Here is an 18,085-nt window from a genome sequence, read left to right as displayed (position 1 = left end):
TTTGAGTTGAATCACATGATTTACAGGTTTGGCCATGTTAACCATGACTCTGGTTTTTGAGTTCTGTATATTGGATATTATTTAACTTTCTCTCCTTAGGGGATACAGATATGGTTTATACTTTGAGCCAAGGGCGCTTTATCTTAGTTTTAATTTGTTTTGGGAGTGTGGAACCTGAGCCTCAGACTTCAGGGTGTCTGTTGTCTTTTGCTGTGTATTTTTAACCCAGGAGGCTGGTATTCCAAGATGAGAAGTTAGGCAGGATGTAATGAGCATAGGTTTTAAAAAAGAATGCCTTTTAGAAATGTAAAAATAGCTTAGTAAGGATCCCCACTACACCTAAGGGTGCACTTGACATCCAGAACTTAGTGACATCACTCACTCAAGATAACCAACTAGACACAGTCCTAGACCCCATCACGCCCACTGGACAGTATTTAAGCAGAGACCAAGAGCAATGCTCTGCTCTGCACATCTGGAGAGAGGCCACCTTGATCTGCCCAGAGTCTGGAGAGTCTCCCTAGGATCCTGACGCTCTAATCAGAGACTTTTGTTAGAGACTGGACCTGACCTTCAGCTAAGATACACGTCGCACAGGTGATCAGCCTTGATTGTGAACCTTGTGTGAAGACCCTCAGCATAATAAAATATAACTTTTGTTATACTAACTACGTGCATCTACCTTCTTGCTCCAAACACAGGATAACTTGTATCCCAAGGTTTCAGAACCCAGGGTGGGGGTCAGATTCCGAGGTGCAGAGTCCTCCTAGATGCAGGTCTGGTCTAGGCTGGTAGCGAGCATGTGGGGAGGCTGTGCAGAGCGGGTCCAGGGCAGCCTGACAGCTGGAGCTGTGTGGAAGGCAGCCTGAGACCGAGTGGGAGGGACGGGTCCCCGATGGGGCGGGGACACCTGCTGAGTCAGAGGAATTTAGAGAAAAAAACCCAGCAGCGTGGAGTTGACAAACTAAAAAGAGCCCCGGTAGGCGGGTTTAGAGAAATCACGTAACCGGAAGCGGGGTGTATTGGGCGAGGCCAGAGGGAGCCACTCCTGGGAACCAGGCTGAAGTGACAGGAAATTCCACCATTCCCTGTTTGACACCCGGAGCCGGTTGATCCGGAACTGGTTTGGGAAGACCCGGCGGGTATTCGGGATCTGAATCTCCCCGGAGCCGCAGTCTCCGCGCGGGGCGGCCTGGGAAAGTCACCAGTCAGCAGCGCAGTGGCGGGAACCGCAGCCCGGCGGCCCTGGAACCTCCCAGGTCAGAGGAGCTGCGGGGCTGGGACACGGGAGGGGAGAGACCGGGGTGTGCTCGCTGAGGCTGCTCAGAAGGACACAGCTTCCAAAATTCTGTTGTGGATAGCTTTCCGTTGTCGGTAAGTTTGAGATCCTCTGAACTTAGTTGATCATGATTTTTTTTTTCATTTATCATACTGTTCCCAGAATTTTGTCATATAATAATTCATAAAATAATCTGGTAGAGCATTTGCACTGCCTGTTATTTGCAAACAGGGTTTTCTTTGCTATTGTGGCAGTTCCAAAGCTCCTGGAATTTCAATTCATCCATGCGTTGGTGTTTGTTTGTTATTTTGGTTTTTCGAGACAGGGTTTCACCGTGTAGTTTTGGTGCCTGTCCTGGATCTGGTTCTGTAGACCAGGCTGGCCTCAAACTCACAGAGATCCTCCTGGCTCTGCTTCCTGAGTGCTGGGATTAAAGGCGTGCTCCAGCGCCGCCCATGCTTTGTAACTTCCATTTTACCACTTGGTTATTCAATAGAATGCCTTTCGCCTTGAGGAATAGGCATTCCCTCACAACTTTGTAGATTGTAATCACACGAGGAACCAGTGCAGATTTGATTGAATCAGCAAATATACTTTATCAGCGCTCCCAGTTACGGCTGAAAACACTTTACATTTACTAGGCAAAGTTTTCACTGCCCATTAATTTTTCGAGATATATGCAGTCTAGGATGTGGATACAGCATTCAGAAATGTGTCTTCATATGCTGTGTTCTCATGTTACATCTTAGGTCCAGGCAAGTGCAGTATGCATGCTGTGAGAGTATATCAGGCCACAATATTTTATAGAGAGCAAACTCATGAAACACAGTTTTAGAAATCAACTTTTGAATAATTATGATCACTCACCTGTATCAGAAAAACTTTTTTTGGTTGAAGAAAAGTGCTCTGCCCATGCATACGTGACCTAACTGTTGTATTTTATTTCAGAGTTTGTTGACATTCAGTGCTGTGACTCTGGACTTCTTATAGGAGGAATGGAAATGCCTAGATATTGCTCACAGAGCTTTTTGCAGAGATCTCCTGTTGGAGAAGTGCAGCAGTCTGGATTCTGAGGGTGAGAAAAGTTTTCTTTGAGTCTCCCTTGCTCCTCCTGAGGGTTCCTGGGAGAACTACTCTGCACATGTGTGAGCTGTGTGTGGATGAGTCTCACATCTCAGAGAGCAAAGTGAAATCCTCAGAGAAAGACGTGTGTGTGTGTGTGTGTGTGTGTGTGTGTGTGTGTGTGATGTTTTCTCCTCTTCATGTTTATCCTTTGGCAGGTGTTACACATCTTTTAGTTTTGTTCCATGAAATGTTCCAGGTGCTTTCTGAAGAATCTTTTTCTCCTGCGCAGGTCTCACACTGCTCAGCCAGATCTGCTCACCTGTGAATCAGAAAAACAAGGCGTGGATGGTGAAGAGAGAGGAGACAGTAGCCAAGGATCCAGGTGTGTAGGAGGGACCGAGGAAGGAGTAGGGAAGGGCTCAAGTGATAGCAGAAACAGGGCATGAAGTTGGTTTCACCAGACTCTATTTAATTCAAAATGATTCTAGAGAATTCCACTGAGCATAATTGCAGAATATTCCTATTGTAGGTATTAGAAGACTCTATTTAAGAATTAATACTCGGGCTGGAGAGATGGCTCAGAGGTTAAGAGCACTGGCTGTTCTTCCAGAGGTCCTGAGTTCAATTCCGAGCAACCACATGGTGGCTCATAACCATCTGTAATGAGATCTGGTGCCTTCTTCTGGCCTGCAGGCATACATGCAGACAGAACCCTGTATACATAATAAATAAATTTAAAAAAAAAAGAATTAATACTCAGAGGCAAATATAATTTAGTTTGGTTTTTCATGTCAGTGATGCCGTTCTTCTGTTTACATCACTGATCATGTCTTCTTATCAATATTAAATGTTTTTATTACTATAATTCTAATATAATGTTTAGTTAGAACAACTGATGCCTTTTGGGTTTTTTCTGCTCTTAGAATTTGGAGCTTTTTGGCCGGGTGGTGGTGACACATGCCTTTAATCCTGGCACTCAGGGCAGCAGATGCAGGCAGATCTCTCTGTGAGTTTTAGGCCAGCCTGGTCTACAAAGTGAGTTCCAGGATAGCCTTGGTGGTTACACAGAAACCTTGTCTCGAAAAACCAAATATATATATATTATTTTGTAGTTCCTTCAGATTTTTCTATTTTTTATGATTATTTTCTCCATTTCCTAAAGTAATACTAGAAGGATTTTGATAAGATTTGCTTAATATCTGTGCAGAGTATTAAACTCCATTTACATTGTCTTCCCATTGATTTCCCCTGTCTTCTGTCTTCATGTCAACTCTCACTGTTTTGCATTGCTCTAATTTAATATATTTTGAAATCACCTCTGGGTTTGATCTTTATCTGAAAAATTTTCAATTCTTTGTGGTTTCTCATTTTCAAATTTCAAGAAGATTTCTCTATTTATATTTAAGAAATGCTTGTAGGATTTTGATATTTAGAATCTTACAAACATCCTTTTATATTTCTTCACTTGTTTGAATGAGAACATGCTATCAGTGAGTCAGTATTAAAATGTATTATATGAATTCTATTATTGTATACTTAAAATACTGTCAAATATTAAGTACTATGTTTATATATTAAATATGTGTCAATTATATTTAAACACATATTACTTAATATATATTGAATAAATGTATATATTTTATTCAGCATTCATTATGTAGTCTCATGCATTCTGTCTACTGTTGATGTCAGCATTCTGTCTATTGTTGATGTCAGTTTTTGGAGAAGACACTTTTTTACAAAAAATTTTATGTGTATTAGTGTTTTGCCATGGGAAGTTTCAGGTCCCTTGAAACTGGAGTTACAGACAGTTGTGAGCTGTCATGTGGGTGCTGGGACTTGAACCCGGGTCCTCTGGAAGAGCAGCCAGTGCTCTTAACTGCTGAGCCACCTCTCTAGCCCTAGAAGACACTGACTATCTTGGTTCCTGGACCCTAGACACTGGAGGTAGACTGAGCAGAGTTCTCCAGAAAACACCGCCGGCCTGTGCTACACTTTTCTGACCTCAGCATTGTACTCCATGAAATCCCTTTGTCATTTTTCCCGGTTGGTTTTTGTGCTCCTGAAAGCACTTTCAGACACTGTTTGCTTATTTCTGAATTATTAAGCACTTAATCTTGCTTTCCTCTAGTACCTTCAGCATTTCAAGTTTTCTAGGAAGGTCTTTGAAATAGTTTGTGTTCATTTTTGTGTAAGATGAGAGATAGGGATCTAGTATCACTGTTCTTCAAATGGACAGTCCTTTTCCCAAGCACTGAATGTTCAAAGGGTCTTTCGTTTTTCTGGGTTTGACCTATTTGGCTTACATTACCTCTCTGCTGCATGTTTATTTCTAGGTTCTCTGTTCTGTTTAAAGTTCTATATGTTTCTTCATGTGCAGGATGCTTCTGAATTATATTTGGTCAGATCCTGTGATAGCCCCAGGAATAATCTTTCTTAGGATAGTTTTGATATTTTTGATTTTCCAGTTCAATGTGACTGTTTCCATTTTTATTTTAGTGGAAGATAGCAATATTTTTCTGCTGTGAGTTGCACAGATTTTGCCCATTGCTGTTAATATAACCATTTATACCAGGTTGTTTGTCAGTTAGAGTACGTGGAAATCCATTTCTTTGTGTAGTAATAATTTTCATTTTTTTCTGAGTGCCTTAAAAATTTCCTCATAAGAGCAAATTCATTATTACTTAGCATTATTTCTAGATCTTTTTGATGCAACCTGATTGGTTTAATTTTCTAGTTTACTTCACAAATTGTCATTATTGATATAGAGAGGAAGTAGTCACCTTGTGTGGTAGTTTTGTGTTTTTCAATAGTACTTAAAGCATTTATCAAGTCTAAGATTTTCCCATGATATCTGTGTGGCATTTTGTGTATGACTTCATCATTGAAATGGGGTTTGAATTCTTGTTTTCCTATCTGTTCCTCTTTTTTATCCTTTGTCTTAATCAGATTTCACTAGCCCACTCTTGTGTCTCTTGATTCAATAAGTCTGGAGAGCACAAGCATCTTCCTCTCCTCACAGTTTTCATTTTTTTTTCTGTACATAATATTGTTGGCCTATGTGTGACACATGTTCCCTTTACTGTGGCGAGTCCTGTTCCATTTCTTCCTAGTTCCATTAGGAGTTCATCAAAAAATCTTGTACAAGTTTGTCTTTATTTCTTCTGAGATTTTCATATCACAGGGCCTTCTTGATTATGTGTTTTGTTCGTTTTAATATCCTGGGTCGTTGATTACTGGTAGTATTTTCTCTCTTGAAATTGAAATAGTGTTTTGCTGTGTTTGTGTTTTGGACATGGTTGCTACGCTTCAGCTCTTCTCTATCCTTTATGTAAAATATCTTATTTCCTGTGTTCTCCTTGATAGTTTCTCTCTGAGTTTTCTATGTATGTTTTGCCTCAGTGCTGCTTGAGTGCATGAGCTGTGTTATTTCATAACTTTCTTCAAGTAAACTTCCTTCTCCATGAATTTTAAGAGCCCCTGTTTCTGGGTGCAATGATAATGTTAATAGTTGTTTTCTTTCACCACTCAAAATATATCTTTCCATGCTCCCCTGTCTGTAGAAACGTCGAGAAGACCTTTAGTATCATTTTGCATTTTCGTGTTCTTATGTGTTTTGGCATTGTCCGTAACAAATTGTTAATATTAGCTTTGTATTTTTCATACCTTGATGTGAAATATCAAGAAGAGTTCTGGTATTTATTGCTGAGACAGAAACTCAGAGAAGACCAATAGGAAGAATGGATGACTCTCCTATAAATGCAGCCCAGGTCAGTGTCATGTCCACATTTCTTTGAAAATTGTTATTATTGAAACCATGTGAGCATTTATTTCTCTTCCTCTGCTTATGTCATCTGTCTTAGGATTTCTATTGCTGTGAGGAGACACCATGACCACAGCATCTCTTATAAAGGAAAACATTTAATTGGGCCTGGTTTACAGGTTGGGAAGTTTAGACCTTTATTGTCAGGGCAGGAAGCATGGCGTTGTACAGGCAGATGTGGTACTGGAGAAGGAGCTAAGAGTTCATCTGGATCAGCAGGCAGCAGGAAGAAAAAGACAGGACCTGGTTTGAGCTTCTGAAAGTGTTGTAGCCTACCCCTAGTGATATACTTCATTTAATAAGGCCATACCTGCTCCAACAAAGCCACACCTCCTAATTGTTTTAGTCCCTGTTGACCAAGCATTTAAACCTATGAGCCTATGGGGCCATTCCTATTCAAATCACTACATTTTCTAAAGTATTTATTTTCTAGTGTTCTTTCTTTCATTTTCTTTTCTGATTGTCAGAGTTAAGTCCTTAAATCTTTCAGCTCTGTAGCACAGCCTTGTCCCATTGTAGCCTTCCTCTGTTATTTCTATGAGGACATATATTTCTCAGGGGGTTAATCAATCAAAGAACTATGTTGATGACCATTTCCTATAGAGAATGGACTTGTGTCCTTAAATATTAGAGAGGAAGGAAGATTTCATGTGCAGCATAGATTGCATGCCAGATTTGGTCAGTTTTCCAAAGCAAGGTTTATGATAGTGACCATCAAAGTACATGAAACTTTGGCTGACATGACTGAGCAATTTATGGAAATGTAGAATTAGAAGAGATGCACTGTCTTGAATCCTAGTACTAAATATTTCAGCACCCTACCTAGGAAGCACAGATAGTGGAAGGAATATGTGGCTTGCTCTTGCTGTAAAAACGGATGTTTTTATGAGATGCAAATTTCAATATACTGGATTCTCTTTTGCATTTGATGTCACACAGTGATGATGGGTGTATTGACACCTGAAATCTTTTTGTCTCAGGAGAGATGACCCTGCTCACATCATTCTCTAGATAAAAAGTGCTCGGTGCAAAGTTCTCAATAGACAGAGCAGTATTTTCTCTTGTCTTGTTTTATTTTTCAGACAACGTATAAGCACTAATGTCTCTGCCTCTATATTGCATCATGTTGAATATATCAGTAAGAATTTCCTAAAGAACATTGACTTGGTGCTGTATATAAGCCATCAATTTTCAAGCATAAGTAAATGTCTCCTCTAATGACATTACCCTCTTCTTTTCGTTTGAAGGAAGAAGGCTCTCTGACCTTACATTTTTTCTTTCCCTGAAACTATAGATTACATATGTAGAGACTTTGAAGAATTGTTGCAAAGGATAGGTTTCCTTTTCATTGTTTAAACATATTTTAATTTAAGTATGTGAGAGTTCATCTGCATGTTTTTCTGTGCACTGCATGCCTACATGATTCCTGTGAAGCCCTAACCCTTGGCACTAGAGTTAGATACTGTATTGAGCTGACCTATGTGTAGAGAAAATGAAGCTCAGTTTCTCTGCAAGAACAGCAAATGTCCTTTACTTCTGAGCCATCTTTCCAGCCCCCAGGTTTACATCTGTGGTGCACATTCAATTTGTGGTGCAGAGCTAGTATATAACCTCATGTCTTCTATTTTTGGAAAAATGAAGGAGAAATCATAAATAATTCTTATCTATGCAAAACAAAGTCCTGTTAGACAATTCAGCTCAAATACTGAAGAAAAGAATAGAGTTGAAATTTGAAGATTGGAATTTTCAATTGAGCAAATCTCATGAGCAGTAATATATTCAAAACTAATAGGGAGTTAGAATAATTCTCACATACTTAATACCTTCATTTCAAACATAAAATCTTTGTACTTCATTGAATGCATTGTCACATTACAATGTTTATTTGTAAATATTTTTCTCATCCTATAGTGAAACCCCATATGGAATTTCTGAAATTGTTCTTCATAAGTATTGGTTGTGTCTACTTTTAGAAAAATTTAGATATGATTTTTCTTTTTAGTTCATGCCTATAAATATTTTCATAAAAAACTTCACAGAATAGTTGATTCTATGGCTTATTTAGAATGTTGGATGTATGCACTGATGTTATACTCTACTATTTAAAGAAAAATCTCTGACTTTTAATTTATCCATGAATTCTTCATTCTATATTCTACCTCTTTGTTCTAGAAAGTGTGAAGGATTGTATCTAGGGCTCAGGATCTGAACTGAATGTTAGAATAGAGTCATGTGAGGCTCGGCTGCAAAGAGGATTGCTGTAGCATCCATATTTGAGCAAAGTTGAGAGTTGTAGAATTTAGAAGCAAATTTTTTGAGTTTTGCTCATCCTAAATTTTTCTTGTGAGATATGACTCTGTGATCCTCTTTGATTTCAAGATAGACTTTGTAAAGGTACATTCCTGAATCTAGACCTTAAGTATGTATCTTATGTTCCTTATAAATTTGCTGATTGTAATACTATTATGTCATCTTGTTTTTACAGAGATAGGAAAAACAATATAGAGTGACTATTCTAGAAAGTATCTTTTATTAAAATTAACTTTCAGTTTTATCTTATGTGTGTGGGTATATTTGACTGAATATATGTGTGAGTGCTACCTGTGTCCCCTGCCTATAGAATTTAGAAGAGACCATTGGATCCCATGGAACTGGAATGGTGCCATCCAGGTGCTGGGAGCCAAACTGTGGTCCTCTGGAAGAGCAGCCAGTTCCGTTAACTGCTGAGCCATCTCTGTAGCACATTTTGAAAATTTGTGTTTGAAACTAATATTCATACCTTACCTGTATCACAAAAGTATCTCTAATTTTTTAGGTGTCTTTTACCTAGGGAAGCATTTTGTCCAGTAGCTTACAGTAAATGTGTAATTTTCCATTACAGGGTCAGTTGACATTCCAGGATGTAGCTGTGGACTTCTCCCATGAAGAGTGGGAATGTCTGGACTCTGCTCAGAGAGCTTTGTACATGGATGTGATGTTGGAGAATTACAGCAATCTAGTCTTTGTAGGTAAGAATGCTCTTCTTGTAGAATTCCTTAGTTGTCATTTGTATTTACATACTTGTATGTATGTAAACTCCCTGGACTATCTAGAGACTTCTAGAAATAAGGGAAAGGCTGGTTATCAACATAATCTTTTCATGGTGCTTTCTTTATATTTTTGTGTTCTCTGGAAGAGTAACCAATGATATATACTGCCTGATCTCTCTAGCCCTCTTACTTGTTTTTACTGAAAACCTCAAAGCTCAAAGAAAAGTGAATATTTAGGGAAAGGACATACATTGCAGTATACTAAGTAACTGCAATGTTTTGATTTTACTATAAGATTAAACTATTCTGTTTCTGATTTTTTAAAAAATGAGTTTTCTTTGGTTTTTATTTACAGTGTATTTGGTCACAAGTTTCCCCTCATTGTTCTCCTCCCATCTCCCCCATTCTCCCCTCTCCCCCAGATTCACTCCCCCTATTTCCTTTCAGACAGGAGCAGGCCTCTCAGATATCTCAACTGAACATAGCATAACAAAATTCAATAAGATTATACACAGCAGGGCAGTGATAGCACATCCCTTTAATCCCAGCACTCAGGAGGCAGAGACCTGCAGATCTCTGAGCTCAAGGCCAGCCTGGTCTGGTCTACAGAGTGAGTTCCAGGACAGCCAAGGCTACATAGAGAAACCCTGTCTTGAAAACAAAAAAAAACAAAACAAAAAAAAACAACAACAAAAAGAAAACTCCAAAAACAAACAAACAAACAAACAAAAAAAGCCAAGCAAACACAAAAACAAGGACTAGACACAATCTTTCACATTAAGACTGGATGAGGCAACACAGTAGGAAGAAAGGGTTTCAAAAGCAGTCAAAAGAGTTAGAGATGTCCTCACTCTCACTGTTAATGGTCTCATAAAAACACCAACCTAGCAACCATAACATATATGCAGAGGACCTAGGGCAGACGAATGCAGTCTCCATGATTGCCCCTTTAGTCTCTGTGAGCCCCTATGAGTCTTACCTAGCTGATGTCTGTGGGCTTTGTTCTCCTGGTGTCCTTGACCTCTCTGGCTCCCACACTTCTCCCCTTATTCCTTGGAGTTCGCTGAGCTCCAAGGGGACAGACCTGATAGAGCTCTCCAATTTGAACTCTGCCTAATGTTTGGCTGTGTGTTCTGTATCTGCTCCCGTTAGATGCTGCTGGTAGCCTCTCCGATGATGATTAGACCAGACACTGATGTATGAGTATCTATGAATATCATTGGGAGTCATTTTATTGATTTTTTTCTATCATATGTTTCAAGGCTATCTAGCCTCAGGTTGTTGGTCATCCAGGCAATTTTGGGCATGGACTTCTTTTCATGATGTTGACCTCAAATTAGACCAGTTATTGGTTGGCCACTCCCACAAATTCTTTACCTCCATTGCCCCAGCACATCTGGCAGGTGGAAGGTTGTATGCCTCAGTTGGTATCCCAGTCCCACCATTGTAAGCCTTACCTGGTTACAGAGGATAGGTAGTTCAGGCTCTGAATCCTCTGTTTCTAGTTCTTCCTGAGGTCACCCTCACAGAATTCTGGGAGTTTCTACTGCATTAAGTTTACACACACACACACACACACACACACACACACACACCACGCCAGTGCTCTCCAATTCCAGTTGTCTCTTCCCATATTCTCTCCCTCCATTCTTGCCCCTCAACCTGATCTTTCCTGTTCCCATCCCCACTCCATTCCACTCACAGTATTCCTTCTATTTCCCCTTTCCAAGGAAATCCATGCTTCCCATTAGAGCCCTCAAAAGGAGAGGTTTTTAATTAAAGGAAGAGTTTTTGATGGTGAGCATGTTGTTGTTTTTGTTTATTTACTTATTGTTTGAGATATAGTCTCTATATTTAGTCTTGGTATGGTTTTAATCATAGCATTGGGGAGGATGAAGCAAGAGGTGAGTTTCATTCCAGCCTGGGTTACAAAGTAAGTTCCTAACCAAAGAAGGCAACATGATATGACTGTGTCTCAGATGCATACACAACAAGGAAATGTGGGATCTTCCTTTGTATGATCCTTCAAAGAGCTCCTTTCTCAGAGTTCATTTTTGTTCAATCACTTATTTGACCTTCTACAAGGTTTAGATAAGAATGAGAAGGAAATTAGTTTGAGTGGAGGTTCTGAGCTTCCATATAATGATAGTTAAGCGCAAAAGGCATCTGCTCAAAGCTCTATTCCTAAGAATTGTTTGTTCACCTTTTTTAAGAGAAATTCAGCTATTGAATCTGTTATTCATGAATCAATCCCTGTAATCCTTAATTGTGCTAATTTTCCAGACAACCGTCACATGTGTGTTGAATATGAGAATGACCTTCACCATGGCTCAAAGCATATTGTCCATGATTATGTGACTATCCAAGAGAAGGCTTTTAAATGTAATGATCTTTGCAAAGTTATACATGAATTTTTTACATGTACACCTTACGACACAAGTGATACTGTAGATGCCTCTGTTGAATTATTAAACTCAACCAGACAAAGAAGTGGGAACACAGGAGAAGAACCTTCCAAATATAAGGACTGTGTAAACTGTTTAAATTTGTGTTCCATCATTAGCCAAAATCTACGAATCCACACTGGAAAGGAAGAACACAAAAATACAGAGAATGATAAATCTTTTGACTCTAGACAAAAACTCACACTGGAAGAACTCCACAATGGAAAGAAACCAGAGCAATGCCAGAAATGTAGAAAATGCTTCAAGACATACTCAATCCTCAGTAGACATAAAGGATCTCATACAGAGGAGAAACCTTATAACTGTACAGAATGTAGTAATTTCTTTCTGCTTCTATCACAACTCAAAGTACATAACAACATCCATTATGGAGAAAAACCCTACAAATGTACTGAAAGTAGTAAGTGCTTTTATGATTCATCAGAATTTAAAAGACATTACAGAATCCACCCTGGAGAGAAAATTTACAAATTTACTGATTATGGCAAGTCCTTCATTTGCTGCTCAGATCTTGGAAAACATCAGAAACTTCATAGAGGAGAGAAGTCTCATGAATGTAAGCAATGTAGTAACTTCAACATTTTGTCACACCTTGAATACCATGATAGTAGCCATAATGGAGAGAAACTTGATGGATTTAATGAATGTGACAAATCCCTTTCCATTGCTTTAGGTGTTAAAACAGATCAGAGGATTCACACAGGAGAGAAACCTTACAAATGCACTGAATGTGGTAAATCTTTTTTTCAGAAAGCCAAACTTAAAACACATCAAAGAATTCATACAGGGGAGAAACCTTACAAGTGTGGGGAATGTGGCAAATGCTTTACCCAGCAGACACATCTAAAAACCCATCAGAAACTTCATACTGGGGAGAAGAATTACAAATGTAATGAATGTGACAAGTCTTTTTTCCAGAAAAACCATCTTAGGAGACATCAGACAATTCATACTGGAGAGAGGCCTTATAAATGCACTGAATGTGAGAAATCCTTTGCCCGTAGTTCATATCTTAGATTGCATCAGAAATTTCATACAGGTGTGAAACCATACAAATGCAGTGAATGTGGAAAAGGCTTTACTAGTAGTTCATCTCTTCGATTGCATCAGAACATTCACACAGGTGAGAAGCCTTATAAATGTAGTGAATGTGAGAAATCCTTTACCAGTAGTTCATACCTTAAATTGCATCAGAACATTCATAAGGGTGAGAGACCTTACAAATGTAATGAATGTGGCAAAGGGTTTATCCAGAAACAACAGCTGAGGAGACATCAGACAATTCATACTGGAGAGAGGCCTTATAAATGTAGTGAGTGTGAGAAATCCTTTTCAGTTGGTTCAGATCTTAGAAGCCATCAGAAAATTCATACAGAAGAAAATCCTTACAAATGTAGTGAATGTAAGAAATCCTTTAGCAGTAGTTCATCTCTTCGATTGCATCGGAAATTTCATACTGGTGAGAGACCGTACAAATGTAATGAATGTAGCAAAGATTTTGTTCAAAAACAACAGCTTTTGAGACATCAGACAATTCATACAGGAGAGAAGCCTTACAAATGTAGTGAATGTGAGAAATCCTTTTCACTTGGCTCAGATCTTAGAAGCCATCAGAAAATTCATGCAGAAGAGAGTCCTTACAAATGTAGTGAATGTCAGAAATCTTTTAGCAGTAGTTCATCTCTTCGATTGCATAAGAGAATTCATACAGGTGAGAAACCTTACAAATGCAGTGAATGTGACAAATCATTTATCCAGAAACACCAACTTAGAAGACATCAGACAATGCATACAGGAAAGAGGCCTTTTAAATGTAGTGATTGTGAGAAATCCTTTACCAGTAGTTCATCTCTTCAATTGCATCAGAACATTCATACAGGTGAGAGACCTTACAAATGTAATGAATGTGGCAAAGGGTTTATCCAGAAACAACAGCTGAGGAGACATCTGACAGTTCATACAGGAGAGAGGCCTTATAAATGTAGTGAGTGTGAGAAATCCTTTTCAGTTGGTTCAGATCTTAGAAGCCATCAGAAAATTCATGCAGAAGAGAATCCTTACAAATGCAGTGAATGTAAGAAATCCTTTACCAGTTGTTCATCTCTTCAGTTGCATCAGAGAACTCATACAGGTGAGAAACCTTATAAATGCAATGAATGTGAGAAATCCTTTACCAGTGGGTCATATCTTAGAATACATCAGAAATTTCATACAGGAGAGAAACCTTACAAATGTGGTGAATGTCAGAAATCCTTTACCACTGGCTCATATCTTAGACTGCATCAGAAAATTCATAGAGGTGAGAAACCTTACAAATGTAGTGAATGTGATATATCCTTTATCAAGAAACAACATCTTAAGATACATCAGAAAATTCATACTTGGGAGAAACCTTATGAATGCAGTGAATGTGGTAAATGCTTTAACCTGAAAGTCAAACTTAGAGAACACCAGCAAATTCATAAAGGAAAGAAACCTACAAATGTAATGAATGTGGCAAATGCTTTATATAGAAATGCCAACTTCGAACCCATCAGTGAATTTATACAGGAGAGAAACCTTACAAATGCAGTGAATGTGACCAATCTTTTACCAGTAGGTCATATGTTAGAGTGCATCAGATAATTCATACATTACAAATGTAGTGAATGTGAGAAATCCTTCACCAGTGGCTCATACCTTGGATTTCATCAGAAATTTCATACTAGAGAGAAACGTTACAAATGTTGTTAATGTGAGAAATCCTTTACCACTGACTCATATCTTAGGCTGCATCAGAAAATTCATAGAGATGAGAAACCTTACAAATGTATTGCAAGTGGCAAAGACTTTACCTGCCTCTCATGTCTAAGAAAACATCAAAAAATACATTCTGTGGAGAAAGTTTCCGTAGTAAAGACATATCCAAGCTATGTCTTTAGAGACCACTAAAGGCTCCACACTAGAAAATCATTTTGAACATGAAAAACTTGTGAAACCCTTTAAGTGATGTTAATGTCTTAGAAAATATCAAAAGTTCATACTGAGGAAAATTCTAAAAATGTGGCAATGTACAAAAATTTTCTGTAAAACATACTATTTCAACTGCAAATATTTTATAATGAATACAAAATGGAGAAACCTTATGAATATGCTCTTGTGTAGCCAGTTCCTGGAGACTAAAAGATTCCATCCTAAAGGGAAACTGATTAAGATAGGAAATAACCACGCAATAGCTTCAAGAAGTATCTGAATCTCACAGGATTCACTGTGTTTAACACCCATGAAGAAACTCATGCCAATTATGCTTCTTAGATGGGGCTTTAATTGAGCCACAAAGATAGGACACCCTTTAACCTATGGGAATACCTGCAGGTGGGCAGTGTGTTCCAGGTGTCCAGTGTTCATAATCTACATCTCATGCTAGGTTGGAGTTTCATGGGGGCAATTATCTTTGAGTCCCCTTTGTCCCTATAAATGGCTCCTTGGTAGCCATATGTTTCTTTGGGACGCCAGCTCACAAATAAAAACAGGGAGACTTACTAATTATGAAAGCTTGGCCTATACTTTAGGCTTGTTCCTAACTAGCTCCTATATCTTAAATTGTCCCATTTTTTTAAATCTATGTACTAGCATGTGGCTTTTTACCTTTCATTCTGTACCTCCAACTCATTCTGCATCTTGCTGGCTTCTCCTCTGCATGCCTAGATTCATCCCCAGTTCCATTTCCCAGAAGACCTGCCTATTCTCCCTACCTAGCTATTGACCCTTTACCTTCTTATTAAACCAATCACAGTGACACAGCTTTGCACAGTGTAATCATATTTTGCAACACTCCATATTCCCATAATCCAGTAAAGCTCATTGATTTAACAAGATGGATTTCAGTGGCATCCATATTTGGTTGTGTTGTTAGTCCCCATTTGGGTGGTTAAACACATGCATATTTTGTGTTTTCCCCAGGAAACAACTCTCATGAAACATGTGCTGATCTTATTCCTCCAAATTGCATGTACATCAGAAAAATGATAGTAGAGAAAGTATTTGAGTGGACTAAATTAGGGAAGATTGTTGGTGCTCACTGCTCCAAGCTTGCTGCCATAGTAGTACCTGGTCTGGTTAAAGGAGCTCAACACAGACAGAACTTACAGGCTTACAGAGCCTCAGAAAAGAGGCTGCTTTCTTTGTAGCATTCAGAGAGAGAGAGAGAGAGCAGTCTGCAGGGGGACAAATGAAAATATGTCTACCAAACTGTCAGAGACATATTCCAAACTGGGCTGTGTCTATGCATTCCTCTAATGCTTAGAATCTGTGTTTCACTCATGCTTTAATGAACCTCAGAACATTGCTGCTCATGGGCAAGTATGAACACTGTTGCATCCTTGTTTCTTGTTTTACCTTAGAAATTCTACTCTATAAGCCTCCCCCACAAACGATTGAATTTCAGCTCTTTTTGTTAATCCTTTAAGCAACTGTAATATTGTAGACACACTAGAAAATTCATTTTGAAATAAATCTTAAGAAAATGCTTTAATAAAGACTTACTTTCAGCTTCATTTCATGTGTGAGTTGATCCATACAAATATCTGCAAATTATGAAACTTTAAAGAGATAACATATGAAGAAGACAATGTGTACATGATCATTTATGCCTTAGAAATTCCCAGGATTGTGCTTGAGGATTATTTTGAAATACTGAGAAAAGATGAGGAAGTACTTATTCCAATTCTGAAGCACTATATTAGAATATATATGTTTCAGAGATTTCAGTGCAGTAGGATAGTCATATCCAACTGATGTGGGTATGTGTATGAACATTAAGGGTTTCGCGGTATTGTTTGTTGAAACATGAACTGAGATGGTTAGTACAACCTGTAGTGTGCATACTGACTAGGCAGAGAGAGAATTTGATGCACATTAGGTGAGAATTGTTTTCGTGACTACTTTTATAGCATAGAGGGTTTAGGCCAGAAGATTGGTTTTCGGATGTGTCAGTGGAAAACATAGAACATGCCAACTGTGATGAGTGCTGCTCACTGACCAGCTGTAACAGGTGTCCTGAGTGGCATCTCTGCTTTTACTCTATTTCTTAAAAAAGAAGGAAAAAAGGAAATCAGAAGCACACACTGCTAACAAATGCATTAGACAGGTGAACAGATTTCCCATTTGTGATTGGAAGGGTGACTGTGTAGCTGCAAACTCTGTGAAGCAGTATCAAGGAGCCTCATATAGAGATGGCGGAATTATGATCCTATGATGTTGCACCTGATTCTGAATCAAGAGTTTTTATGCAGGGGCTGGAGAGATGGCTCAGAGGTTAAGAGCACTGGCTACTTGCTGGAGTCCAGTTCCAGCAGAGTTCTGAGCTGGAGTACAGAGGTGTGAAATTGGCCAAAAATGAAGAGTCTGACCACCAGTTGTCTTTCAAACAGATGGCATTGAATAACTCAAGCTGCTTTTATACAAGTTCTAATGCATTCAAACATGAGTAGTTGTAATACATTTCTCTTTAATCATTTTCCAAGAATCATGAAGATTTGCCCATTTTAGTTTCTTTTCCTCTTTCCTACTCCCTTAACATCATAGACCTTTACCCCATATCATTAATTTTTATATTGCAAGCCAAATGATTATATCTGGCCAGACACATCTTATTCATACAGTGCCCTAGCCAACAGCAAACATGCAGCTTAAAAAAAAAAAAAGAGGCTTATGATTAGTCCTTAACAACGTGATACTTTTATATTTTTGTAATCTGCTGAATGTATGATGCCATATCTAGGATATTTTCAGGTCTGAATCAATTTCTAAATATTAATCTGTGTATCAGTTTTATGTGTACAACAGTTATTCTATTCCTTATAAATTCCCAAAATGGTAATGTTTACTTAAATTTTTAGCTGTGGGAACAAGATAGTTTCTTCCTAGCAGTTTCTATGTGTACTTTCTACTTCCAAGGGAACTGACAGTTTTAACTGGAAAAAATATCTAACCATTCATGTCCTGGTACCAGAGATATTTCTGACCTTTCATATCCTTTACCTTTTCCTTACGTGTCCCTATAAGTTTTTAAGAAACTTTCTCCCAAGTTCTTAATTTTTTTAGAATACAGTTCTCTTTTTTTAGGATAGTTAATTAAGCAAGAACCTTTAGCCCTAGTGGGTTCTCCTTTCTCACTCAGAATGATGGCAAAGGCAGCCAGGGGTGACTGGAGAAACTCGTTTCTGTGAATGAATGCAGAAAGTTTTAATTTCTTTGTAGAAACTTATAAGTTTTTGTTCCCAGTAAACTCAGCTACAATCCCAACTGACAAAACAAGACTAAGAATTAACATGAGAATAAACATAGTGAAAGTTAGAGAAGCCTGAAGTCCATGAGCTTCTTAGGATCAGCACAGGGGTCTGCAGCATTGCTTCCACAGGTCCCTGCCAGCTGGATGAGATTC

The 18,085-nt window shown here is 38.5% G+C and overlaps 1 protein-coding gene across 2 annotated transcripts; it reads left to right on the top strand.

The window, feature by feature from the left end:
* The first annotated feature begins 1,163 nt into the window (after nt 1–1,163).
* LOC131894042 (zinc finger protein 271-like) lies at nt 1,164–16,178 on the top strand. Of its 2 annotated transcripts, XM_059244186.1 has the most exons (6): nt 1,164–1,259; nt 2,228–2,354; nt 2,634–2,726; nt 6,030–6,114; nt 9,049–9,175; nt 11,480–16,178. In XM_059244186.1, the coding sequence occupies exons 4-6, from the start codon at nt 6,085–6,087 to the stop codon at nt 14,284–14,286; spliced, it is 2,964 nt and encodes a 987-aa protein (XP_059100169.1). In that variant the 5' UTR covers nt 1,164–1,259; nt 2,228–2,354; nt 2,634–2,726; nt 6,030–6,084; the 3' UTR covers nt 14,287–16,178. The 2 variants fall into 2 exon arrangements, with proteins under 2 accessions (XP_059100169.1, XP_059100174.1); XM_059244191.1 differs by lacking the exons at nt 1,164–1,259; nt 2,228–2,354 and having other exon boundaries at nt 2,639–2,726; nt 11,480–13,960; nt 14,370–16,178.
* Nucleotides 16,179–18,085: the final 1,907 nt, after the last annotated feature.

This window comes from Peromyscus eremicus, chromosome 1, assembly GCF_949786415.1.
Source record: "Peromyscus eremicus chromosome 1, PerEre_H2_v1, whole genome shotgun sequence".
NCBI classification, from domain to species: domain Eukaryota; kingdom Metazoa; phylum Chordata; class Mammalia; order Rodentia; family Cricetidae; genus Peromyscus; species Peromyscus eremicus.
The sequence above is the reverse complement of the archived record's forward strand: the minus strand, read 5'-3'. Positions and strand labels throughout refer to the sequence as shown.

Excerpts from the sequence above, each read along its gene's own strand:
- LOC131894042 (XM_059244186.1), top strand. The coding sequence starts at position 6,085 with ATGGATGACTCTCCTATAAATGCAGCCCAG. Across the intron at positions 6,115-9,048 it reads CTCCTATAAATGCAGCCCAG|GGTCAGTTGACATTCCAGGA; the intron begins GTCAGTGTCATG and ends TTTCCATTACAG. Across the intron at positions 9,176-11,479 it reads CAGCAATCTAGTCTTTGTAG|ACAACCGTCACATGTGTGTT; the intron begins GTAAGAATGCTC and ends CTAATTTTCCAG.